At 53.9% G+C, this 27126-nt stretch overlaps 1 protein-coding gene across 6 annotated transcripts; it reads right to left on the minus strand.

The window, feature by feature from the left end:
* Positions 1-16: 16 nt before the first annotated feature.
* On the minus strand, positions 17-27033 carry PSEN2 (presenilin 2). Of its 6 annotated transcripts, XM_068541732.1 has the most exons (15): positions 26961-27033; positions 25938-26061; positions 21927-22011; positions 21321-21356; positions 17023-17183; positions 14764-14969; positions 13347-13488; positions 10716-10783; positions 9796-10016; positions 8662-8760; positions 6051-6134; positions 5572-5673; positions 2035-2153; positions 545-741; positions 17-392 (listed from the first exon to the last, which is right to left on the minus strand). In XM_068541732.1, the coding sequence occupies exons 5-14, from the start codon at positions 17161-17163 to the stop codon at positions 586-588; spliced, it is 1338 nt and encodes a 445-aa protein (XP_068397833.1). In that variant the 5' UTR covers positions 17164-17183; positions 21321-21356; positions 21927-22011; positions 25938-26061; positions 26961-27033; the 3' UTR covers positions 17-392; positions 545-585. The 6 variants fall into 6 exon arrangements, 5 of the variants coding, with proteins under 5 accessions (XP_068397833.1, XP_068397831.1, XP_068397832.1 ...); XM_068541730.1 differs by having other exon boundaries at positions 17-741; XR_011073666.1 differs by lacking the exons at positions 17-392; positions 545-741 and adding an exon at positions 5060-5205 and having other exon boundaries at positions 2067-2153.
* Between the last annotated feature and the right edge of the window lie 93 nt (positions 27034-27126).

Here is a 27126-nt window from a genome sequence, read left to right on the forward strand (position 1 = left end):
AGACCAAACCCCAACATTGCAACAGGATTCGTCTATTTATTGATATTAAGACACTTCCCAGCAGTAACTGCTGTAACAAGGACTCTAAAGGTAATAAAATGATGACAACATCATAGACAAAGCGTTGGGAACATTCCTTGCAGAGAAAATTGGCTTTTCCTCTCTGGCCAGAGTGACCAGGCGCTACATGCCATCCCGGGTGTGACCTCCCGGTCCTGAATATATGCGCCCCGTCATCCGGCTGGGCCCTCATAGGACTCCAGGCTGCGGGGCGAGGGCAGGGGCCTTCCCCAAGCCCCTCCCACGTCTCGGAACCTTCCGCAGCTCCTCTGGACCGATTTCCCACGTCTCCTGTTGGTGAAGCAAGCGCTCACGAAGGGGTGAGCCACGGCCTGGTAACAAAACAACCAGCACCAAAAAGCTGTCCTTCCGCTTCACAAAGTAAACACAACACTTTTTTATTCTCTTTTTTTTTTTTAAGGAAAGAAAAGTCTCAAAAATATATGGCACTAGAGTGTAAAACTGTACAACTGCATCCAGTTACCATTTCTTCCAGCTTCCAGGCCACGGTGCCCAGGCTTCCCCTCAGATGTAGAGCTGATGGGAGGCCAGGGTGTCCATGAAAGGCCGTACCAGGTTGTCTGTGGAGAAGTAGAAGATCAGTCCGAACGTGATGGAGATGGGGAGGGCAGGCAACGCTTTCTTGAACACGGCGAGCAGCAGGAGGGTCAGACACAAACCCTGCAGGACACAAAGGTGAGGGGGTTGGTGGTGACCACGGGTGTGGACGGGGGACGGGGAGCAGTCAGTGATGGTACAGTCCCCGGGTTCAGGAGCCCTGGACACCCCGTCGTCTTCCCTGGTCCTCTCAACAGCTCTGTGAGGTGCCTGAGGGCAGGAGTTCTCACCCCGTAGCAACGCCCTGCACATGGACAGCTGAACCAGAAAGCAGGCCTCCTGACCCCTAGAACGGGGTTGCCACTACCAGACTACCTCCCCTGGCTGGCTGCTGTAGGGATGTGTGACCTGATGGTGGGAAGCTTCCCCCAAGGGGACGTATATTTATACAAGAACTGGACGGGCTGGACTGAAAGCCAGCAATGTTCTCAGCAGCTGACACCAAGGGAACCAAGATGCCATGTGACCCCCCACCCCGGGAAGCAGGCACAGTGGCTGCCTATCCTGTTCCCACCCCAGCCAATGCAGGCAGTGGTCCAGGGTGGGGACAGGGAACCAGAGTGCCTGCCCTATCCCTGGGGGGAGCAGGAATTCAGGGCAGATGATCTGGAAGTGGAGGAGCCTGGGAGTTCACTACCCCATCCCTGACACACACTGGGCAAATACAAAATGTCCAAAGAACTGGAGCCTCAGCCCTAACGTGCCACGTGCCACCTGGGGTTCACCAGGCAGAACACCGAGTATGCACCGTTCAGAGCCTCCACCTCTCCAATCGCCGTTAAGACGCTTCCCCACCATGTGTATCTGGCCATGTTAAGTGACATACAGGTCTCCAAATATCACTGCTGGGGTTCAAAGTGATGGGCCCCCGTCTCAAGTCCCAGGAGATCCCATGGGGATTCACAACCCCATGGTGCCTGGGTGGCATGGAGGGAAAACACACAGCCCTGGCTTCAGAGACTCGAGTTCAAATCATAGCTTGGCCCTCACAGCTTTGTGCCCACGGGCCAGGCCCTCAACCTGTTCCGTCTTCTGTAAATCTCAGGTCACCATCCCTGCCTCACAGGTGCCGTGAGACAAATGCACGGAGCTAGCCAAGACCTTGGCACCCGGCGCACAAGCTCAGTAATGTCAGAGCCCCTGGTTGCTCCTCCCCTGTGCTGTGCCTGCATCTGTTGATGACCAGAACCTCCTGTAAACCTTGGTCTCATCTTGAGGATCTTCTTGGCAACCCTGCCCAGCCCCTCCAAGGGATAACAGCACCTGAAAATTCCCCTGGGTTCCTGGGCCCCCCACCAGACCCTCAGGGGCCCCATTGCCCAGGGCTGGGCGGGGAGCATCCCCCAGCCCACTCACGATGAGGATGGCCACAAAGCAGGCCAGCGTGGTGTTCCAGTCCCCACTGCCCGTGGCTGCCGCCTTGCCCACCAGCACGCTGTAGAAGATGAAGTCTCCGAGGCCGAGCTTCACGCCCCCTGTGTGGTGGAGACAGAGGGAACCCATAGGTCTCGGAAGCCCCAGGAGGAAGCGGCAGAGAAGGCTGACCCCAGCCAAACAGCCCAGGTTCTCTGCCCAGCCCAGGGGCCAGAGTCCTGAGGAACGCAGAGGGCAGATGGGGTAGTGTCACTGCCCAGCTCACCTCACCTGGACTCTGGGACAAAGATTGGCTGCCTTGGAAAAACAGCAGCCAGTGGGAGAAAGGGGGAACCTGTAGCCTTAGTGACTTGCATTCTGGGCTGTGCAAAGCCAGCATTTCTGATAACTCGAGTAAAACTGGTGCTTGGCACTTGGTTAAGACAAGAGCGAATAAAATGCCTTGTCCGGGGCTGATGGGAGGCTACCCAACTGAGCGCTCAGTTTGAATTATAAATGCTTTTTAGGAAATTTAATTTCACTACTTTCAAGAACATGTACAATACCTGAGGTTCTCTGGAGACTCATGTCCATTAAAAATAGGTAAATGTACATGGTAAATCAACTAAACTTCAATTAAAAAAATAAGTAAACATAATTTGTAACTAGTGTATCCATTACTGATAAGGAAACAAGAGCTCTAGAATGCTTTCATTTGTTTCCTTTCCTACAACTGCCCTGTACGCTTGTTTATAGGATAATTTTATTCATCACAGACAATAAAAATGTTTACGAAACAGACTTGAATTGAGGAGGTCTGCATCAAGGAAACATGCTCTGCCCCGTCTGCGCCCCTCGCCTCCCTTCTGGGCTCCAAGCAAGAGGCACCTCACCTTGGTCTGTCCCTTCCTCCACACCCCCTCTTCTCTGACTTCAGCTTCCTCACTTTGGCTCCTGCCTCGGCACAGAGCAAACACTCCAGTTTTGTCATCGTACAGAGATGACTTCTCTTGCCGTGCTCTCTCTCGCCGCTACCCCCACTCCTGCTTCCCTGCTCTCTCCCCTCCCTTCCCTCTTCTTTTTCAATCAGTTCTTTCTCAAAGGAACTGTGCTCACCTCCCAGGCACTTCAGAGATCTGTGGCGGCAGGTCCCACATCTCCCAGCCAATGTGCTCTGGCCAGGCCACCGCCCGGCCCCCATGGACACCCTCACGCTACCTGTCTCAGCGCCCTGTCTCCTGGCTGGCTACTCCCTGGGGCCCTCCACAAGCGCCCTTCCCTTCATCCCGTAAACGTCGCCCACGCTGTCCCTCTCACTCTCCATTCCGACCCTACACCTTCCCTGGGTACCTTCTGGGGACCCACAGTTCTGACGTGTATATCTTGGTGACTCCAACTCGGGTCTCCAACCCCAACCTTCCTGAGCATTCCTTCCCTTCGTGTGTCTGTGGCGTCTCCATCTGATGTCCTGCAGAGCCTCCCACCTTCCCCCGTCACCCTCCACGCCTCCCTGCCCATCCCTTGCCCAGCCAAGTCCTGCCATTGCGTCCCAGGTATGTGGTGGCACCAGCTCCTCTCAGCCTGCTGCCTGAGTTGGGCCCTCATGGCTCTTCCCGCACCTGGTCCCCCAGCAGTCTGTGTTCCTTGCTGCTGCCCGGGATGCAGCTCTGCTCACTTCAGTTCCCTGCAACAAACCACTCACGGCTCCCCACAGCCTGCAGGATGAAGTTCGAGCTCCCGTGGGCGCTGCTCACCCTTAAAGGCCTGGCCCCCAGCTGCCTGGGCCACCCAACCGCTCGGAGCTCCCTGAAGGCCTCCTCCTCTCTCATCTGAGCCTTTGCCAGTGCTGCTGTGTAACAAAGAATCTAACTGGCCTTTGTCCCTGGTTCCAGGAGGGAGACCAAATCCTTGGAATTTCCCCAGTAACAGGAGTGTCTTTGTTATTCAGGAACCCCTTGGATCATTTTTGCAAATGAGAGTATCAGGATGGCGCTGGTCACCAGAAAGACCACGTGGTTATGAGATAAGGGGGTTGGGACTCTGGGCCAGACCAACCTCTGGGGAGAAGAGGGAGCCTGGAGATGAAGTCCAGTCCCACGAGCAATGTGGCTCTTCATTTGGCTGGTCCTGATTTGTACCCTTTGTACTAAAACTGTAATTGTAAGTTTAGTACTTTCCTGAGTTCTGTGAGTCGTTTTAGCAAATTTTCCAACCTGGGGGGGTTGTGGGAACCCCCAGATTTGTAGCCAGTCGGTCAGGAGTGCGGGTGGCCTGGAGACCCCCAGGACTTGTGGCTGGCGTGTGAAGGGAGGGTGGCCTTGTGGACTGTGCCCCGGTGGGATCCGTGCTGACTCCAGGGGCTCAGTGCCAGGCCTGGGCTGCAGCCTGGCAGCCTGTCTGCGGGGTGACTGCCAACTTGTCCTTCCAGGCCCACCTCGGCATTATCTTCTTCCCCATGTCTGCCCTGAGTATTTTAACCTCCCCCCGCCTGGGCTGCTCCCACGGGAACTTCTCAAGGGCAGAGGCTGCTTTAACCCTGCAGCACCTCCCTGTTCCCATGTGCCACGCGGCACACAGTAGGTGGTCCATAAATGTGTGCTGATGGAATGGCTATTTTAATCCCCTTGGGAACACAAGCATATGTTAGAACGTCTCTGGGTGAGTCTTCAAGACGGCCTTCCACACCAGCTCCCCCTGCTCCCAGACACCTGGGGCTCTGCCTGGGGGAGTCTCCACCCCAGCTCCACAGCCCACTGTCAGTCCCCTCACGGAGCCGTGCTGCTGGCGCCGACCTGCCCAGCCACTGGGACGCCCTCCGGCCACACAGGCACACATCTCGCCGGCCACAGGCCTGCCCTTCTCCCTCATGGCCCTCCTCCCACGCAGCTCGAAACCCTCCCCCACCCCCCACGGGACACAGACCAGCATCCCCGTTTTGATCCAGAAGGCCCCTCAAGTCCCTGCCTGCCTCCCTGCCCCATCTCTGCACTCGGGTCTCAGCGTCCTGCCTTCACTTGCTCTAACTCACCGTGCCGTCTGCCTCAGGGTCTCTGCTCCCAAGGTCCCCTCAGCTGGAAACGCACCCCCGCTGTGCGTCCCCCTCTCCGAGTTCCAGTGGCTCAGCCTCTGGAGCTCAGCTCAGAAGTTACTTCCTCAGGCGACTTCCTCTGACCCCTTGAAACAGGTCAAGAGCCCCGTCAGTGCTCCCCATCACCCCGTGTTCTCCTTCACGGTCCTCCCGGCTCCGGGGAGGGCAGTCAGTGCCCACGCCCGCGTGGCTGCGTCCCCCAGAGCCGCGTCCGCACGACCGCCCCCCAGCGCACAGCGGGCACGCAGCTGGTACTCAGCCAACGTCTGTCACACGCGAGGTGCAGCCTGGGCGTAGAAGTCCCCGCGGCCTGCCAACAAGGCTGCGCCTTTGCAGGCTCCTCGACTTTGCGAAGCCACCTCTGATGTGAAAGGGGCTCCTCCCCTCGCGCCCTCCTCCCCTGACCTCAGGGAGCCCCACCCGGGCCCACGCAGGCCATCTGGACACCTTACTTTCCTCCTCCTCCTCCAGCTCCTCCCCCGGATAGCCAGGCAGGGGGGGCTCAAAGACTTCAGGGTACGAGGGCTCCCCCAAACTGTCATAGGAGTCCTCTTCTGGGTGTCCGACGTCGTGTGAGCAGGGAGCAAGGGAGAGAGACGACAGCCCGTCAGAGGGTCCTCTGAGCTCAGGGCTCCCCTGCCCTCACCATCCCCCTACTCCCCCCCCACCCCACGCCCAGCCCGACCCAAAGAGGATTCTCCAGTCCACACAGCAAGGGAAGGGAAGGGAAGGGAAGGGAGAGGAACGGGGCCGAGGCAGAGAAGCGCGGTCCCACCGCACTCGATCCCCAGGGCGTGCGTGTCCAGGGGGGCTGGTCTTCCCACCTGTCCCCCCGGTCCTCATGCCTCCCGCAGAGGCCAGGCCAGGCTGAGCTGGATGTGGTGAAAAGCCACCCCCGATGATAAGAGGCTGTCAGCCCCCTGATACTCACCCATCTCTGGGTCGTAGGGGAGCTGAAGGGCTCCCTGAGAGGAGGGGTCCAACTTGGCCATGCCCACTGTCCACACCATGGCGGCTGGGGAGGGAGAAAAGGGTCAGGCCTCAGGCAGTACTACCTGTGGCTGCCCCCAGGGCCTGGGAGGCAGGCGGGCCAGCCTGTGTCCCCAGAAAGCCTGCACGGGACCCTCAGTTCCTGTGGGTATTTGCTTATGCCCCACTGCTAGGGGGCCGCTGGGGGTCCAGACTCACTGACCAGGTGTGGGCAGACGATGTTTCTTCCCGTCTTTTCCTGCCTCCTCACAAAAACAATGATAATGTTATTAGTGAACAAGTTTGGTGAACTAATTATGTTTTTGTTTTATTGTGGTAAAAAAACATGTAACATGAAATATGTCATCTTAACCATCTTTAAGGGTACAGTTTAATAGTGTTAAGTATATTCACACTGCTGTGAAAGAGATCTCCAGAACTTTTTTTGTCTTGCAGAACTGAAATGTTGTACCCACTCCCCATCCCCCAGCCCCTGGCAAGCACCATTCCACTTTCTGTTTCTATGATTTTGACTACCTAAGGTACCTCATATAAGTGGACTCATACAGTATTTATCTTTCTGTGACTGGATTATTTCACTTAGCACAATGTCCTCAAGGTTCATCCATGTTGGAGCACGTGTCAGAATCTCCTTCCTTTTTCAGGCTGAATAATAATCCATTCTATGTATATACCACATTTCGTTTATCTGTTCATCCATCCACAGACACCTGAGTTGCTTGCATCTCTTGGATATTGTGAATAGTGCTGCTATGAGCATGGGTGCACAAAAATCTGTTCAAGATCCTGCTTTCAATCCTCTTCGGTCTATGTCCAGAAGCAGGACTGCTGGATCCTGTGGTACTAACATGTTCTCTCTCTCTGGCCTAGAAACTCTCTCCTGAACTCTTATCCCATCTCTCCAGCTCTCCATCTGAATGTCCAGTGAGCATGTCAAACTCAACATGCCCTAAACGCTCTCAACAACTACCCTCCGACCCGCCCACCAGCCTTCTCCTTCTCAGTAAGCAGCAACTCCATCCTTTTTGTTGCTCAGGCCCAAAAAACTGACAGTAACCTTGACTCTCTTTCTTACAACCTGCACCCCAACCATCAGAAAATCTCGCCAATTCTGCCTCCAAAATGTCTGCAGAGTCCAAGCACATCTCAACGCCTCTACTGCTGCCCTGGGGCCAAACGCCAACATCTCTCTCCCGGATTATTATTCAGCCTCCAAACCTGGCTCCTGCTTCCACTCTTGTCCCTGATACAACCTTCGCGGTCCTGTTAAAACGTAGTCAGGTCAGTCCACAATCTTCCAGTGGCATCACATCTCACTCAGCAATAGAAGCCACGTCCCCTCCATAGCCTAATAGGATCTGACCTCCCCCGCTCCCCACCGGCTCCCTCTGCCTGGCCTCGGGGCGCTCCGAGCACACCAGGCCCACGCCCATCTCAGGGCCTTTGCACTTGCCGCTGTTCCTTCTGCCTGGAGTTCTGTCACCAGATATTCCTAAGGCAGGTCTCTGGTCAAATGTCACCTACGACACAGGGCCTCCTTGACCACCTTCTGTAAAACAGCACCCCTCACTACCCTGGAGTCCTTCACGCCCCCCCCCCCCCCCCCCCGCTTTATCTTTCTATGGAGCTCTCACCTCCTGACTTCTGTTGGCCTGTTGAGTCCCTGTCTGCCTCCCCTCCTAGAATGTAAGCTCCGTCAGAGCACAGCGATGGTGAGCGGAAGTCTGACACGGCTCAGTCTTTCCATACACGGTCTCTGCTCACTTTTTAGGCTGTGCCTGGAATGTGCTTTCTCACCCTGCGGCCAGGCCGCCAACGGCTCTCCACAACGAGCTCGGTTCTTCATTTGTATAGAGTGCCAACTCTAGCCATTCATAGACTGTTTCCCAGTGCGCCCTGCAGACAACTGAGCCCCAGAAATTCAGGCTCTCTACGTGAATAACAGAGGGGAGGGCATGAAAACCACAGCGCTGTGAGCTCCCTGAGGCCTGGGACCTTGTGGATCTTGTTTCCATGGCAACCCCACTGCCCAGCACAGCGCCCACCACAAAGTATGAATTTGATGCATGTCTGTTGATGCCTTTATAAGTACAAATCCCCGAGTGCACTGGCCCCGAGGCCAGCAGCAACCCCGAGGGCATTCCCTTCAGAGACTTCACTTCAACCAGCCACGAAGCTGTTGAGGCAGCCCAGGGAAAGGCAGGCGCACCCTCCCCCGCCAGACCCCCACCCTGAAGAGTCCCTCTCCAAAGTCCTTTATCAGGGGCCTGGAGGGCTGAGGCCTTGGGCTCATGGGAACCTGGCCTGTAGCCACCACATGCCACCGGAGCTAGGTGGGAGGAAGCTGCGGGGCAGGACCACATCCCCTGGTGCCCTCTTCCTGCTGTGACTTTCCAAGTTTCCTCCTGTCTAAGAGCAAGACACAGCCCACCTTCGTCTCGGAAGGTGGAGCCCTCCTGGGGTCACCGAGGCTGCCTCGTCTCCTTTCGTCAGGGAAAGGGTTAACTATCTCCTCATCACCTCTGAAAGCCACGTATGTATCATATACTCACATGAATATATCAGGGCAGGAAATATGGGCTCGTTTCTCTCCTGGGCAGTTTCTACCAGCATTCTCAGCGGCCCTTTGGGGCACAGCACAGCCACGAGATCTGGGAAAGCAAAGACGCCCTTGGCATGTTAAGAAACATGTTTACTCCCAAGCAGTCCCCAGAGAGGAACCAGCCCTCTAACACCAGGCGTCAGAGCGAGTGTGTCCCAGAGCCCCAGGACGAGGCTCTCAGACCACGCCCTGCTGCTCCAGCAATCCCACCCTGGGTTTCAGCCACGATCCCTAGAGCCTGCATTGGCTGGAGCCCACAGCGGGGTCTGAGCGGGGTCTAAACAGGCTAGCTGCAAACAGGGAACTGCTGTGTGCCTCAGAGACCAGAGGATGGGCTTGAAGTCCCACTTCTCTGAGCCCCAAATTCCTTATCCTAACAACGTAAGAAGCAGTACTGGTGATGGTTATCACACTAATACAGTCGGCTCGCCATATCTCTGGGTTCCGTATCCATGGATTCAACCAGCTGTGGATCAAACATATTCAGAAAAATATCCCAGAAAGTTCCAAAAATCAAAACTTGTATTTGCTGCACATCGGCAGCTATTTACATATTGTTTATGTTGTATTATGCATTTAAGTAACCTAGAGATGATTTAAAGTATTCGAGAAGATGTGCGTAGGTTATATGCGAACACTACATCATTTTATGTAAGGGACTAGAGCATCCTCAGATTTTGGTATCTGAGGGGGTTCTGGTACCAGTCCCCCGAGGATACCGAGGGACGACTATACTAACTGAAGAGCAGCTAACATTTTGGGTGCTCGTCATTTATCGGTACTGCGCCCAATCTCAGGGTTGTTCTGAGGAACAAGTGACTTCCAGTGTGCAAAGTGCTTAACGGTGTGAGTGCTCAGTAAACATCTGCTGTTATTCGTAACCATGTCAACAGTCATGATTCCACAGGACGCCATTTGCTATTTTACAAAGGTGAACTTTCTAGAAAGGGGACCATCCAGGCCTCCCGGGGCGGGGGTGGGGGGAGGGGGGACTTCTCAACACCCATCACCCTTGTCCAGCAGTGAGGACTCAGCCCTGGACGTCGCTCCATGGCCCACCCCTGCAAGCTCATGGCCCACCTACCATACACAGAGATGGCGCCCAGGATGACCCACGCAGACCACTCTGGGAGGTACTTGATGAACACCAAGGCCATGAGCGCGCTGATCATGATGAGATAGGCCTGCTGCAGCACCAAGGGGCCCTTCCAGTGGATGCACACCATGCCCACCGCCCCGAAGTTCCAGACGGTCAGGAACAGGGTGGGGTAGTCCATGGCCACATTGTAGGTCTTGAGCACTTCCCTGCGGCACCACAGTCAAGCCCGTGAGCTGGGAAACTCAGTGGAGATGTTAGACCCTGACACAGTTCAACACCCTTCCATCATTAAGTCCCAGCCTGGGTTCTTCCAAACTCTGGCTTCATTTGCTGACATCTCCTTCCCTGTTTCCATGAGCCCTACATGTAACCACTTGAAAAATTTATGAAACGGTGGGAAGTACCCCAACGTCTCATCCTTGGGCTGGTTCCCGTAAACGTGAGCCGGCATGACCTGGAAGACCCTCTGCCTGTGGAAAAGGTCCTTGGAAAAGTGTTCTCTCCTGTCCCTCCAATCTCTTTGGGCCCCTGGGTCAGGCTGATGTCCCAAATCCAGGGCAAGAGAGATCCCTTTCCCCATAAACTAGGAGGCAGCCAGGCCCAGCCCGAAGGTCAGAATGTAAATTTTGAGGGGTTTCTGCCCCTGAACCCACCCCCCGCTGGGGTTCACAGAGAACCTCCTCTGTGATGGCTCTGCGTTATTTGTTTAAAATCAGGAACCAGAAGGAAACGTGTGGCCCAACTCGCAGCTCCACTCCCGTGTCGAGGAGGCCGGGCTCCTGGAGCAGCAATGTGGGGAAGGTGTGGAGACCAAGGGGCGCCCTTCCCTCCCAGGTACTTCAGGCCCACCTGTACCACAGGGGAGGGCTCCCGAAGGACCCTGTTGCCCACCGGCTGCCACTCACCCAAGGTAGATGTAGGTGAAGAGGAACAGCAGCATCAGGGAGGACACGATCAGCCAGCCGTGGATGAACTAGGCGGAAACAGGCAGCATGACCGCCGGCCCCGGTCCTCGGGACTGACGCCCAGGCCTGGAAACCCTTCTTCCTTAGGCTCCTTCCTCCCTGACTATGTTGGAAGGCGGCCATTGTACAGATAAGGAGGGCACAGAAATTCAAGGAGTTCTCTCCAGGTAACCCAGCAAGCATACGAAGGAGCTGGAGCTCCTTCAGGTCTAAACACCTAGCACTCTACTGGTTCACTTGGAAAGGACACGCCAGGCACATTCCATGCTCTGGAGATAAAGCTGGCAAGGTGTCTGCCCCCAGGGGCTGCAACCCGGTGTGAGGGCAGTGGGACAACAAACACACAGACACATGTTAGCATGAAGTGATAAGGGCTACGGAAAAAACCTTGGCTGGGTAAAGTGACAGGAGACCCACTGGGGTGCTACTTTATTAGACAGAGTGGTCAGGGAAGACTCTTGAGGTAGCCTATTTAGAAGAGTCAGCGCGGGGAGTCACTGCCCACCTGAGGGCCTATAGACAGGTCTTCAGAAAGACACGTTCCTCCTCCCCTGGCCAAATAAGGGAGGGTGAAGGGCGAGGGTGGGGCTGATGCTAAACCAGTCCTTTAGCCAGCCGTCAGCGGCGTGGTGGTCACCGCTACCAGCCTCCCTGGAGGACAGACCCATCAGTCACCAGCTCAGGCCGCTGGGGACCTCAGCAGCCACCTGGTCTGTCTGCCATGCCGTGCGCACCACCCAAAGGGGAAGGGGCCGCCTCCGGAACGTGCTGACCCTCCTCATCCCACCTGGGCCTGCTCAGTCCACTGTCATCTCCTGCCCGCGTCACGGAGTAAATCTTACTGAACAGAGGGTCGAGCTGCCTCTTAACAGTCCCTGGGAGTGGTCGCGTGACACCTGCTGACCAGAGCGGTGCCAGCTTTTCACTGGCCACGCTCCTTCTAGCTTGCCCTTACGCGTGCTGTATCCTCTCCTCCAAACACAAAGCCCTCTACCCTGCTTCCTGCCATCCACGGCCATCCCTGCCCCAGTTACGAACTCTGCCTTGTTTATACAGGTAGCTATTTATTGAGAAGCTCCAGCTCTCGGACACTCCCCTCCCACCACTCACCCCCATGGTCACCCCCAGATGGGACGGGGCTCATCCCTCTAGACGGAGCCTCCCCATCTGTCCCTACCTGCTCCACAGATGGCGGCAGCCTAATATCAAGTGCTGCGCACGCCTGCGTGTGAATGGTTTTAAATCAGATAATGTCTAGTTCAACTTCCCTTCAGTCTTCAGGGTTTCAAAGCCTTCCTTGGGAGAAAAGCCTGAAACCCATGCCTAAAAGCTTACGGATTTCTATGGATGATTTGGGCCACGTGGGACTCAACTCCCCTGTTCCTCCCTGGGACTGCCCCGCAGTGCAGGGGGCCCACCCGAACATCTCCCAGTGTTGGAAGACCTCGGCACAGCAGCTGTACATCTCCAGCCGAAAGGGAAATGGGAAAATAAAAATAAATTTGGAGGAGAAGTATCGGGTGAAAGGAGCCTAAAATAGAACATCTCATTTCTTCGGAAGGAGAAGCAAAATAAAATTAACTTCTGAATGTGAGAAATAGCCCTATGAACACTGCAAAGAGGAACTCAAGTTAAGTGGGATTATGTGTAAGTTCAAAGGACAGGAGTATTAGGTAATCCATGGGGGGGCAGAGGTGGGGTGGGAAAGAGTACAGGCAAACCTCAGTGAGGTTAGGGTTGGGTTCCGGACCACAAGAAAGAGAGTACGCAAGAAAGTGAGTCACAAATTTTTTGGTCTCCCACTGCACGTAAAAGTTAACGTCTATACTATACTGTAGTCTATTAAGTGTGCAATATATAGCATTAGCATTATGCTAATTAGTATTAGCAATAGCATTATGTCTAAAAAAATTTTAAAACAGCATTAATTAAAAAATAATACTGGGGCTTCCCCGGTGGCGCAGTGGTTGAGAATCTGCCTGCCAATGCAGGGGACACGGGTTCGAGCCCTGGTCTGGGAAGATCCCACATGCCACGGAGCAGCTGGGCCCGTGAGCCACAACTACCGAGCCTGCGCATCTGGAGCCTGTGCCCCGCAACGGGAGGGGCCGCGATAGTGAAAGGCCCACGCACCGCGATGAAGAGCGGTCCCCGCACCGCGATGAAGAGTGGCCCCCGCTTGCCGCAACTAGAGAAAGCCCTCGCACGAACCGAAGACCCAACATAGCCAAAAATAAATAAATAAATAAATAAATAAAAAAGAAAAATAACAAGTGACAAGTGTTGGCAAAGATTTGGAAATAAAAAAATAATAATAATAATAATACTGTTGCAAAAATGGCACCAACAGACTTGCTCAATGCAGGGTTGCCACAAACCTCCAATTTGTAAAAAACGCAGTGTCTGTGAAGCCCAATAAAACGAGGTATGCCCGCACCAAAAATCAGGGTCTATTTTACAGAAAAAAAATGAACTCTGTTTAAAAAAAAAAAAAAAAGAGCCAGGGTTGCTGCCAAAGAGGCACTGAGGCGTGGCAGGCAGGAGGAGGAGAGCAGGCAGACCGGTGCTCACCTTGTAGCAGCGGTACTTGTAGAGCACGACCAGGAAGATGGTCATGACGACAATGACGCTGATCATGATGAGGGTGTTGAGCACGGAGTTGAGGAGGCGCTGGCCCACCGAAGGTGTGTCCTCGGTGAAAGGTGTGTAGATGCTGAGGGAGGGGCAAGGGCTAGGTCTCTGTGCCCTGCCTGCTTACACGCCTCACCCCGAGGGAGCCTGGACCTGGGGGGCAGGTGCCCTGGGCACCCCTGCCCCTCAGCACCGTGCTCTGGCTGCCCTGGCGAGCGCTGCCCACCATCCCCATGAGCTGCCCTGCCTTCCCGTCTCCTGGCTCCTGACTTTGGCCTATGTCTGAGCCGATGCAGCCGCACGGAAGGGCCTGGCTGGCCTCACGGAGGCCTCCTCTGGCCCCCACACCAACTCAACCCTCCCCTGGAAGTGCTTCTCCCTGCTGACCCCAATCCCCAGCTCTGGTCCAGGGAGACCCACCAGTTCCCTACATCCACTTCCTTATCGGCCCCATCCAGCCTAGGATGCCTCCGCCCCCCCTGTTTCCCCTACCCACACCCAGCGTAACCCAGGAGCTGCACAGGCAGCTAATAAACTCAGAAGGTAATTCATTGACCCCTCGCTCTGGACGTAGGGAAACAAACTGCCTGCGAAGTTCTCAGGGTCTCTTAACGTTTTTCACCCGAGCTGCTCTGAGTCCCCAGCAGACTACAAGCTTCCTGAGGGCAAGGGCTTCTTTCTCTACTCTTTTCATTAAAAAAACCATAAACAAAATTTAACAAAAACTCCCTAAAAAAAAAAAAAAAGATGTTTAGAGAAGGTACTCAGCAGCAATTACCACAGGGAGGCTGGGGGAGGGAGCACAGGGAGCCCTCCCATTTTCCCAGGCCGCTGCTTCTGCCTTCGTTTTCTTCATTAAAATAAACAAAATCTCCTGTGCAAGGCTGGAAGTGAGCTAAGAAATCATCTGGTCCTCCTTGGTTTACATTCATGGGGATATGACTCAGAGGCCCAGAGAGAAAGCAACTTGCTCGTGGTCACCCAGTGATGGGTGGTACAGCCACACCCGGGACGGAGAGCTTGCCTCCTGCAGTGAGACCCAGCGTGCCGGAGCCCTGCCCCGAGGGTGGCAGGTGTTCCTCTAAGCCCTTTACGTGGATTAACTCACTCAATTCTCCTGGTAACCTTGTTATCAAACCCATCATACAGATGAGGAAACTGAGGCCGAGAAAGGTTAGGAATGTGCCCAGGCAGGTCACACAGCCAGGAGGCAGTGGACGGACCAGGGTGTGGACTCAGGCAGCTCCTCGGCCCTGCTCTTCACTGCTGGCATGGGGCCGCAGGTGCAGTGGCCAACACAGGCTGCACTCCCCTCCCCCAGCTCCCCCTCCCCCACCCCGCCAAGCCCCCAACTCACAGCTGTCCATTCTTCTCCGTGTAGAAGCGCACGGACTTGATGGTGGCCACCACCACGATCATGCACAGCGTGACAGGCACAAATAGCATGATCACGTGCTTTGCCCCATATTTCAGGGTCAGCTCCTCCTCCAGGCCTGGTGGCCGCCCGGGGACCCCGCTGCAGGCGTAGCGGTCAGGGTCCTCCTCATGGTCCTCCTCGCCTCTCTGTGGGAAACCACGCTGTGAGGGCCATGGAATGCCCTCCCCCGAGGCCTTAGCGACATAGCGCATGGGTGTTTTGGAACCCGAAACGAGAAGTTTGAATGTTGCTTTCCAGATGTAAGAGCCAGTCTATGGGCTGTAGTTTAGATGTGGGAGTGGTGGAATTGCAGGACATTTGAAAAGTTTACGAGGACAACGAGAGATTTAAGTTGGCGCTGACCACCACAGATGCAGGAAGGGAGGCCGCTTTGTTGTGGAAGAGGACGGTCCGTTTAGCTGTGGAAGAGGACGGTCTGCAGAATGGGTCTGGAGCATGTCTAAAGATCCGTCCCCTCCCTCAGTATAGGGACTCAGGATGCCACTCAGTTCTGTTCACATGGCCACACTAATTTGGCAGGCCAGGTGATAGGAGGAGGGCAGAAATTAAACACTGTTGGTTGAAAAATCACAAACTAGAATGGTCAGCACACATGGGGACGTGGGGACTCTCTCTGATTGTGAATAAGACACTGGGAATTTGCAGAGGAAGAGATTACTTTGAACTTTTTGCACCCCGTCCCGCCCCCCAAAGCAAGCATGCAAGATTTGCAGCTCTGAAGCAAAGGGGCTAACTGGGCATCAAGCATCTGGGAGGACCTGGGTTACATATAAATGAGGAGGCAGCGAAGGAGGACAGGACGCCTGCCAGGCGCTGGCACACATTGATCTGCAAGGATTTGTTTTGGAATTGTGGCAATTCAGGATCATTAGCTGCTTTGTTAATTACATTAACAGCCAAGACAAAGCCAAATGAAACAAAAATCAAAAGTGACTGTTCTTTGTTATCAGTTCTTTGCAGAGAGAATTCCACCTATATATTCATCTAAGAAAGGAAAACTGTTAATGAACAGGAACTGAAATAGCTGAAATGCACAAGAACTCCAGGAGATAAAAGACAAAGCAACTAGCAAGAAACGGGCTAAGGAGTAGCTGTGCAGTGGCCTTGAGCTGGTGAGATCTCTCTCAGAGCCCAGAGGAGGACAGGAGAAGCGAGCTCAAATTTCAGCAAAGGGAAATAAGGCTGGCTGGAAGAAAAAATTACTATAATGGGCAAAACGAAGAATGGAATTTAGGCAAATTCAGATGTTGTTTTACCCTGATGAGGAGGGAGGTGGCTTGGCTGGATGACTCTCCCAAGTATATCCTCCACCTCATACTGTTACAATCTCCTGCCCTGCGGGCTGCAGAGGTAAAATCGCAGTGCAGCCCACCCCTCCTGCTATGGGCTGAATGTTTGTGTCCCCGAAATTCACATGCTGAAGCCTAACTCCCAATGTGATGGTGTTAAAAGGTACGACCTTTGGGAGATGATTAGGTCACGAGGGGGGAGCCCTCACGAATGGGATTCGTGCCTTATAAAAGGGGCCCTAGAGAGCTCCCTCACCCCTTTTGCCAGGTGAGGACACAGAGAGAAGACAGCTGCCTATGAACCAGGAAGTGGGCCCTCACCAGACATCAGATCTGCCGGCACCTTGATCTTGACTTCCCAGGCCCCCAGAACAGTGAGAAATAAATTTCGGTTGTTTGTAAGCCACCCAGTCTATGGTATTTTTGTGATAGCAGCCTGAATGAACTAAAACACATCCCCAGCTCAAAAGTCAAACATGAATCAGGTAACCTCTTGGTGACCATGTCTGGCCATCTACCAAAAAGGTTCCCTCTAGCAGTTTCCTCCTACCATCCTTTCGTCTCTGCGCTGCCTGTCCTGGCATCCAAACTCACTCTCAGGTTCCTGTGGAAATAGTAACCTGCACTAGGAAGGTAAACCTAAGGGGCAGGGCCAGGATGGAGAGAATCACTCAGTCCATTGCGGAGTCGATCTGTAATAGGCTGTGTCTGTGCAGAGTCTACTCTCAAGCCTTCACAGACCTAGGATCCACCATGGTGGGCCACCCGCCCTTTTGGCCAATTCTCACCTTTACTTTCCCCTCGCTCCCACATCAGGGAATGCCTGATTTCTGGCCATTAGGACCCCAGGGACCTGTCCGGAGGCCTTGGACTGCTGGTGGGAACCTACCCACTGGGCGGCACCCTCTCCGTTCTCCAGGGCCTGCCTGCCTTCCTGGCAGGAGCGCGGCATGGGGCTCTCAGCTGACATCAGGGACGTCCGCTCGTCACACACTTCTTCCTCGCTGTCAGAGGCCATGAATGTGAGCATGACCCTACCTCCGAAAGTGCCTGGAAAAGGAGCACAGGGGACCTCGTTCCACTCTCCTGCGAGGCAAAGGCCGCGGAAGGTGAGAGGCGGCCTTAAGACCTGCACACAGGTCCTGCCCGCAATGACCACCCAAGACGCGCTTGTCAAAGGACTGCTATAAAGCAACAGTCCCCAGGAGCCACTAATGAGGCTGCAGCAACCTCGAGAGGGACTGGCTAGAGGAGATCCAGGCCACAGGGGGCAAAACCCCCAACTAGAAATGTCAGAGCCACTCCAAACTGTCAGCACACTCACTCATTCAATCAACAAACATCTGTTCAGCACCTATCGTGTGCCAACGACACTTTTGTCGTAAAAAATTAAAAACCAACCATCCAATGTGACAAATTATATAATCCAGGTGTTCACCAAGAGGTACAGAAGCACAAAGAAGGGACTAAAACTCAGAGATCAGGAGTGTTTTCTGGAGAAGATAACAGCATTTGATGGAGACAGATTTTCCCAGGTGGGAGGGAATGGCAGAGTGCGTGAAGAATGTTCCAGCCTGAGCCCAGCACTGCCGGGGTTGGGGTGGTGATGCTGTGTGCTGTGGAGGAGTGAAGGGTCCCTGGTGCCGAGTTCAGGAGGTGTGCTTCATCCCCCCAGGACAGAGGTGACAGATCGATCTCTGGTTAGAAATATCAGTCTGGCCACTGACTGAAAAAGGAGTAAAAAGGAGGAAAGGTGACCTCCCTGGAGACAACTGTGGGAAGTGAAGAGGGCCTAAGGTGGCAAGAATGGATGGGAGTAAGGAGAGAGAATCCAGAAAGGGTAGGAGGTAGACAGACAGGACCAGATGTGGGGGACAAAACGGGACAGAGTCCAGGACTACGGCCAGACAGGGAGCAGGATGGGGGAGGTGGGAGAACAAGGTTTCAGAGGAAAGACTGTGAATTTGATCCAGGAATCTGTTGAATGTAAATGGGTTAAAAGGGGGAAGATGCCTGGGAGGCAGCTGAGCGCTGGGGCCTGAGGTGGAGGGGAGGGAGATGAGAGTCATGAGTTTAGAAGTGGCGGCCACGGGAGCAGTGAGCTGAGACCACGAGAGGCGAGCGTGTGTGTGTGTGTGTGTGTGTGTGTATGTGTGTGTGCGCTGGGGAAGTACAGCTGAGCGTGGGACCCACAGGAAAAAACAAGGCTGAAGGGACCACATGGGAGGGAGCCTGTCCCCCGGAACTGCTGTGCCGCAGTGCTGTGGACAGGGCAGCACCACCGGGAAGCCAGGGCAGCCCGAAGCCCTACCAACATCCTGGGCAGGTCAGCTGGGCTAGCAGCAGGGCCAGCTCCCCCAGCACCTGCTTCCTGGGACCCTCGGGCGGCCTCACGCCACTCGGCACAGTCAGGTCTGCTCTCAGCTCAAAGTTCATCTCCACGTCAGTTGCCCCCAAGAATTTATGATTTTCAAGTGGAGCAGGCAGGTTCCTCCTACTGAGTCAGCCCCAGTTCTGTTCATCTTGGCAGGGTCCGAGGCTGCTGCTTTCTTTGAAGACAGTGCCCCAGGCCGTGGCCTGGATTACGCCCAGCTGGACTTCAACTCCATCCCCAAGTACAGGCCCACGGCAGGGCCTGACTCTGCTCACCTCACGGACTCGGGCCCTCACAGCAGGCTCCCCCGTGGCTCTCACAGGGATTTCAGAATGAGCAAGTTAAGCTCCCCAGGGCTCAGCAGACATTAAGACAAGCACAGGAGTGACAGCAGTAGTGACATCAGTAGGAAGTAAAGTACAGTAGCTGCCAGGAGGGGTGACGAGGGCGCTGTGCTACTGCAGTTACGACTAAGGCGGGGCGGGCGGGGGGAGTCTACCAGCTGCCGGGGGCAGATGTCTCAGATCTCCAGGAGAAAGAGCGACATGAAACGGGCCTCGAAGGTTAGGAATATCTTGCCAGGCAGAGACTGAAGGAGGTGAGGCACCTGGAAGTAGCCTCGTAACTAGATGGTGGGATGGGTGACCAGATGGGGCCGATCCTGACAACAGCCAGCAGGCTGATGTGGCTGAAGCGTGGGGACCAGGGAGGCAGCGGTGGGAGGTGGGACCATCCCAGGGAGGGGCGTGGAGGCCTGACTGGGGAGGGGGAGCTGAAGCTAGCAGAGGGGGCCAGCCAGGGTTTTGGTGCTGAAGAGGGCTGTGACCAGAGTGCACTTCGTAGGAGCAGAGGGCCAGCTGAGCCCTCCCGCCTCTTCCCGGAAGCCCCCAGGACTAGTGTGGCCTAGGGCCCAGGAGGCAGATCTGCTCCTCAGTGCCCAGGCCTGGGACCAGCAGAGTCTACCTAAGAGCCCAATTTGAGGGGACACGGCTTTGCAGCCCCACAGGCTGTGAGACCTTGGGAAGTTCTTAGCTTCCTTCATCTGCAGTAACGGTAACGTAACGAAAGAAACTACTTAATGGAGACCCAGGAGGGAAAACTTCAAAGCGCTCCTCCTCTGCAAGGCGGGGCCCCGCCAGATAAATCCCAAACAGACACCTGCCTGGACCCAGGAGATCCCCTCGCTGCCCACTCTGGCAACGGTGAGTCCATCCTTACTCAAAAAGGGGTACCCGCACACAGAGCTGGCTGCATTTCTTCAAGCTAAACCAGGACATTCCAACTGGAGCAGGCAGTGGCTCTTTCCATACTTTATTCTGTAGCACGTCAGATTTGTCTGGGGTGTGAATTAATAATTTAGTTACGATCTCACTCCTTCTATTCTTCCCACGCCTCTGGAGGGCCTGTGATTTGTCTTTACCATGACTGGAGGGGCAGATCAGGAGTCCCTGCATCTAAACGGCAGGGCTGCACTCCCAGGGCAGAGGGCAAGCTCACCCTTCAGAACCACAACAGCTGCAGCATCCTGGCTGCCTCTTCCCCTAGTAGGGAAATGGGCAAACGAGGAGTGAAGATGCTTCTTGGAAGGAGAAAGGGGGCTACGGGGCGGGTGCGGGACAGAAAAGCACGGGACCTGGATCAAGTAAAGTCCTTCCAATTTCCATTTCTTCAGCCAGTCACCAGATCCCAGGAAAGCACTTCTGCCTCCCAAAGTCTATGAAGGACGCGCCCAGGGAGAGTGAGCTTAAAAAAGGACTGTATCCCTTCCATGCGGCATTGCAGTGCACGGAGGCAGGAAGTCAGAAAACTACAAAACATGCTTTTCCATCCACCACATGTAATTCATGGCCTCCTCACGAGAAAACAAATGCTCCCCGAGCAGATTCCTTTCCTCCTTGCGCTCTGCCCAGGACTCCCAGAAAACCAGGGCACAGAGGGGCTGCAGCAGGGAAGAGCTGGTCTAGGCTGTGGCTCTAATCACAGCCCTCTGGGCCTGGTGGTCATGAGCCCAGGTGGAGGTGCCTCTCGGAGCTCCTAGCACCTGAGGGCACGGCTTAAGACTTTCAGAAAGCTGTAAGATGCTTGAGATGCTCAAAGTGGTCCAAGCCACCTGAGGGATGGTGACAGAACAGCTGCTGAGCACTCACTATGCACTAAACACAACAGTCAGGTACGAGGTACTGCTATCCTTCTCCATTTCACAGATGAGGAAACAAGATTTAAAAAGTGATAGGTTCAGAGTCATCCTTGGACCTAGGTAGTCAGGTTCTGGGCTCTTAAACGCTACGCTAGGGTGCTTATTTAAAATGCAGATCCTAAGTTCCATCCTGGCCAAAGGTCCAGGGATCTGCATTTTGAGATGGTCCCTGGGCAATTCTTAGGCTGGTGTTAGACCTTCCCTGGAGCTGCTGCCGAGTAACCAGATGCCCCAGCCAGGGCCCAGACTTGGTACTGGAAGTGCCCAGTTACAGTTCCCCTCCCTGTCGCAGGGGCGGGGCACCTCGCTCACCGACCTTGGCACACCTACTGCTCTGTACAACTTGCTCGCTGAATGGGGGCGTGAAAGAATGAACCGTCCTTTCTCCTGAATACCCTGTGCCCGGTCAGAGAGCCACTGGGGAGGCAGATGGGCAGGAGCTTTTCAGACTAGGAGAGCCACAGGGGGAGAAGAGAGTGGTCTGGCTGAAAAAGTCCCCAAGCAATGCCCACCTCGAAGGAGGGTGTGGTAAAACTGGGGCTCAAGCGTCGCTGGTACAAACTGGACCAGCCTTTCTGAAGGCAGTAAAAATCGAGGGCTTTAAAAACATTCATACCTTTTGATCCTGAAATGCTACTTCTTGGAATTTGTCCTAAGAAAACAATAAAAGATTTACATAAAAACATGGTTGTTGCATTTATAATTTTTTTTAAAAAAGTGAAAATGACCAAGATGCCTGACTCTTTATGATAATACATCCATTTGATGGGGTCTAACATATGACTACTAAAGATCTCACTTCAAAGAATATTTACCAAAAAAAAAAAAAAAAGAATATTTACTAACATAAAAAAACAAGATGTTAAATCTAATAGATATAAAACTTGACATACATAATTATCTGAATTGTCTTAGAAAATGCATGTATATGAAGGATTGGCAAGAAATATTACAAAACATTAAAGGTGGTTATCTTTGGATAGTGAGATTGTGGGCGATACTTTATATTTTTCTGCGTTTCTCAAAGCTTCTATAATAAACATGGATTGTGCCTGGCATTTTTTGTAAAGCTATTAATTTTTTAAAGGGAAATAACAAGTATCAACATTTAGACAGATTTTCTTCCATCCCGCCTTCTCCCACATCCTCTCTCCCTGGACTGGGGGGGAACAGATGGACTCAGGAAGCCACTTTCACACCTTCTCCTAACCCCTCCTATTACCTGGTTCCTGAAGGAGAACAGAGCAGCTGGGATGTACTCCTTTTGCTTCTAAGTTGGAATTGAAGACTGATGATACTCTGCAATCCTTGGAGGGAAAAATCACCACTGAAATGTATGCAGATAAACAACCTTCTTGCTAGATGTTTGTCCACATCAGAGCACCAGTGACGCCAAGAACTCCTGCGGGGAGGCTGACTCACAGGCAGGTGCTGGTGAGACTGGGTGACTCTCCTACTGCTGATGTCAAATCCTATCAACCACATAGCAACCGGCTCTCCGTTCTCTCTGACGGAGCAGCAGGAAAATGCAGAGAAGCTAATGGGAGGAACAGGTGCCTAAGACTGCATTCTGGAAACCCTTCCCAGAACAAAGCACTGTGGCTGAAAGCTCCTTGGATTAGGATGTAAAATCAAACATCCAAAGAAGCCACTGCTCATCCCCCCCCCGCCCCCATTAATCAGCTGAATGGGATCCAAATGCTGAATGAGCCAAACCAAGGGAGTCTGACCCAGAGAATTTCCCCAACCTTGCTTATGTCAGCAGTTCCTGCAATTATTATAGAAACCCTGGTGACCCAATTTCCTCAACCTGATTTTCATTTCAGAAAAATGCAAAGGTTTTGACCTTAAAATTTAAGGCCAATGGACCTAAGTAGGAAATCGATTCCTACCTAAGTAGGAAATCGATCTTTAAATGCCATAGTAAACACTAGTGCCTCATGCAAAAAGATGGAAATTTCGGCTCCAAAAGAAAATTGGGAGTCACTGCACTTAAGACAAACAGGTGGTCAGCAGAGAAAGGCTTGGATCCGGGTACTTGTTTTCTTGTTTTCGCAGGCCTAACTGAACAGTGCCCCTCACTTTCTTTCATTATTGAAGGATAGTTGACTTCCAATATTACAGTAGTTTCAGGTATACAACACAGTGACTTGATAGTTTTATAGATATTCCATATAACATTATTGTAAAATATTGGCTACATTCCCTGTGCTGTACATTACATTCTTGTATCATTTATTTTATACATAGTTGTTTGCACCCCTTAATCCCCTTCCCTTATCTTGCCCCTCCCCGTTTCCTTCTCCCCACTAGTAACCACTGGTTTATTCTGTTGGTCTGTTTCTGTTTTGTCACATTTGTTCATTTTATTTTTCAGTGCTCCCTCAAAGAGGGTGGCATTGGTTTTAAATGGGCCTCTTTCTATGGTCACACGGCTACTTCACAGAGCTCCCATGACCCCTGGGGTGTTCCCTGCCTTCCCTCATACCAGGGAAGAATTTCCTGAGCTGAGGAAGTTCCCTTAGAAATTCCCACAGCTTGCCTGCCTGTCTCCCCCAACCATGTACTGGCCCTGGCTGACCTTCATCTACCTGTCCATCCACCCTGCCCATACTCTGATGCACATCACTTGCCAGATGGCTCTCCCCAGCACAGGGAGGTGGCCTCGGCCGGAGCCAGGGCCTGAGTCCCACAGGGAGGCCCTGAAGTCCCACTCTGCCCTCCCAAGTCACAGGCCCCAGGCGACCCTATGGGGCCTCCTGAAACCTTGACCCAGGCTCTAGATTTACCTCTGTCTGCCCTTTCCTACTCAGAAGTTCCCAGGAAACATTTTCTCTCATTTCCTGAAGGAGCCTGGAAAAGGGGCGGTTTGGAAGTGGCAGAGGGAAGCTGTGAAGGTAGCCACCGTTGAGTAGGGCCCAGAAAAAATTGTGGGTTTTTTTTTGTTTGTTTGTTTGTTTTAATGAGAAGCAGTAAGCCAGTGGTCAAAAGCTGAGCCTTAGAAACGGACAGAGTTCCAATCAGCTAGCTGACTGATGCAAACCACACGCTGCGACAAGTGGCCCACACACTCGGGCCACTTCACATGGCCCCTGTCCCCTTCTGTAAAAAGCAGGAGAGGCACACTTTGCAAGATTACTGTAAAAACTAGAGATAATGTGTAAAGTGTCTGGCACAAAGCTCAATAAACGGTAGTTATAATGAAGATGAAATAAAGGCAGGGGACTCAGTGAGAAAGGATAACAGAAGCCTGTTGATGGCCCTCTTGGAAAGCTACAATCTGCTAAACCACCAGACACACAAGTTGAGCACCAAGGTCACGCCTCATCCAGGCCCTGGGTGTTTCCACTTTAGCCCCAGCCCAGGGCACGCTGGCAATGTGAACATTCTGTCAAACAAAAGGGCAAGTCCGTAGACTGATGTCAGAGCTGGCAAGGACCTTAAAGGCCATCCGGTCAGCACCCCATTTTCCATTTAGGGAAACTGAAGCCCAGAGGGACAAAAGGACAAAAGGTTAAGGGCCCATGACCAGAATCCACAGTTACAGCTCAGGTCTCCAAATTACCAACAAGGAGCTCTTCCCTGCTGCTCAAAGTACTTGTGAGGGTCACATACTCAGTGGCCCAGGGCCATAGTCACACAGGTAGCCTACAAAACACAGATAAGGTCAGGATATGTCTCAGCAGATACGGTACCGCAGAAAGCGAGCACCCTTTAATTTTTCTTCCCACTGCTCCAGAAGACTGTATTTTAGCAAAGACAAATGAGCAACCCATTCTCCCAGGCAACGAAGAAACTGGACAGAAATGATCTCCCTCCCTCACATCTGGTCCTCCCTTAGGATCAATTTGAAATTACTTTTCCCCAGACTGTAATAACACAGCAGCCTCACCACCTCCAGGTCAAGAAGCCAACACCGACTACACAGGGCTTGAAGCCCCTGTCAGATCCAGCCAGCTCAAGGTGCGGAGAACCTCTCAGGCCCTGGCCAGGGGCAGTGCGGAGGGTGTGCCAGCCTCAGAGCCCCTGTATTCCACCCCCCAGCCCCACCCCCAGCTGCTGCAGTCCAGGAACAGGTGGAAGTACTGGCAGAAACATTTGTTGTCTCGCCAGTCCCCAACTAAACAGTGTCTAAAAGTCAAATCAACAGCTGAAAAACAGCCAAACATGTCTTCAATAGAAACATAATGTGACCTACACACACACTGCTTTGGTTTCTTTATAAAAAAAATTTTTTTTGCTTTGCCAGGTAGCTGCTAATGGAGACCACATAACAATGTCCTGGGCGGTAGTGCAGTGACATGGGTAGGGCATGAGTGTGGGAAGCCTGCTGTGCAAAAACTCAAAAGATGAAGGAGACACAGCCAGCTGGGTTCAAATCCTGGTGCTCATAGTCACGGAAGCCACACAATAGGACAAGCCGCTTGTCTCCCTGAACCTCAGTTTCCCCTTCTGTAAAAGGGTAAAACTAAGAACGGCTTCAGTGTGACTGACGCTCTTAAGACGACTGTGACAACTACTGTACAAAATGGCTTTTTATTGTATATGACAAACATAAGTTATGTTATTGTCATTATTATCATCAGTGACTTAGAGAGAGGCCAAGGTAGGTGGGAGCCTCTCATTTGGCAAAGCCCGGGGGTGCAGCGGGGCTGTGAGTAGCCACAGAGGAGCTAGGGGAGAGGGGTGACGGGCCCCCAGGCACATCTGAGTGGCAGCCCCTGGCCACGCTCTTCCTTGTCCTCCTCTTCCTCAAACAGACAGGCTCAGGGCATTCACCTCCCATGCATGCACATGTCAGACTCTAGACTTGGTGCACGGATACTTCAACACCAAACGATACAGAATTTTTCCTAAAAACCTGACACAACATCCGTCCCACTCCACAGCAACATTCCACCAAGCCCCCCACCTCCAGCCTCTGCCCTGAATGCTCCCCCTCGCATACCCAGGGCACAAACCTGGATGGCCTGCCTGATGGGTGGCTGAAGCTGCAACTCTGAACTGGAGACAGGACCCGAGGCCCTTTCACCAGCCGGGCTCAGAAAACACCGCTGCTAACACATTTCCCTGTCCCACACAGCCACATTCACACAGAGGGGAACCTGAGGCTCACACACCAGAAGCAGCTTATACGAAGCCTTTTAACTACTGCCAAAGGTCTTGGCTGAAGTCCTTGGAGACTCAGGTGTCTACAGAATGGGGTCTATGTAGAAGTCAGGGGCATCCATACCGGAAGCCGGGGTCTGTACCGATCAGTTACTCTCAGGACAGGCTGGCAACCCAAGCTGTCAATTTTGGGTCAAGTTGGCTCTGCAATCGTTCTGGATGGGATGGATGCCTCTCAGGTTCTCCGTCTGTAAATGAAGATGCAGGTACTGCACCAATCCACAGTTCGTACCGTAAAAAGGGAATACTCATTAAGTCACAGACGGGGGCATTTCATCCAACTGTCAAAGGGCTGAGGTCTAGTCCCAGGGCTGGACAACAGAACTAGAGTCCAGGACAACGGGTTCTAAGCCTCGCTCTCATATATCCGACCTGCGTGACCTTGAACAAAGTCACTTTAGCTCTGTGGGCTGAGTTTCTTCACTGATAAAATTTGGGATGGGAACTAGCTTCTGTTTCGGGCTTCTTCAGCTTCAAAAGCTAGATTCTGCGAGTCTCCTCGCAGCCGTAAATGCCTGATAAAACGGCCAAATACCGCTGATAACGAAACTGGGGTCTCCAAGCCCGGACCTGAGGTCCTGTTCCTCACGTACGCGGGAAGACCTCCGCCTCCCCTCCAGCCCCCGCCAAGCAGTGCCCGGGCCGGGTGCCACAGGCCGGCAGGACTGGGCGCCCATTAGGTGCCAGCCAGGAGAGAGGAACACAATGCCGCGTCCGCACGCCTTCGAGACCCACGTGCACTGCTCCTTTAAATGCCCCGGCCCTTTAACAGCTCGCACCGCGCCCACCCCAGCGGGGGCTCCGGCGGCCGGGTGGACCGGGCCCTGCTGAAGGCCCGAGGCCTGGGGCCCCTCCCCGCGCTCCTTCCACTCCCCAGTTCCGGGCCGGCCCCCATAGCCGCTGTCCCGGCGCCCTCCCCTCCCCGGCCGCTGGGGCCGCAGCCCAGGAACCCGCCAAGGGGCCGCGACCGGCCGCCGCAAACGCCGTGCGGAGGGCAGGGCCCGGCAAGCGGGTTGCGGCTCCACCCCGCGCCCTTCGAGCCGCGGGAGACCGGGCCGCGACCCGCGCGCGCGTTCCACCCGCTCACCTGCTCCGCCGCGGCGCTCCGGCAGTGTTTACGCAGCTGGCAGAGCGCCCGCCGGACCCGGCGCCGGCGCAGACCCCGCCCCCGCCCCGCCCCGGCCCCGGCCCCGGCCCCGGCCCCGCCCCGCCCCCGCCCCGTCGGCGACGCTACGCTCCCGGGTCCACGTCGG

The sequence above is a fragment of the Eschrichtius robustus genome, chromosome 3 (assembly GCF_028021215.1).
Source record: "Eschrichtius robustus isolate mEscRob2 chromosome 3, mEscRob2.pri, whole genome shotgun sequence".
NCBI classification, from domain to species: Eukaryota; Metazoa; Chordata; class Mammalia; order Artiodactyla; family Eschrichtiidae; genus Eschrichtius; species Eschrichtius robustus.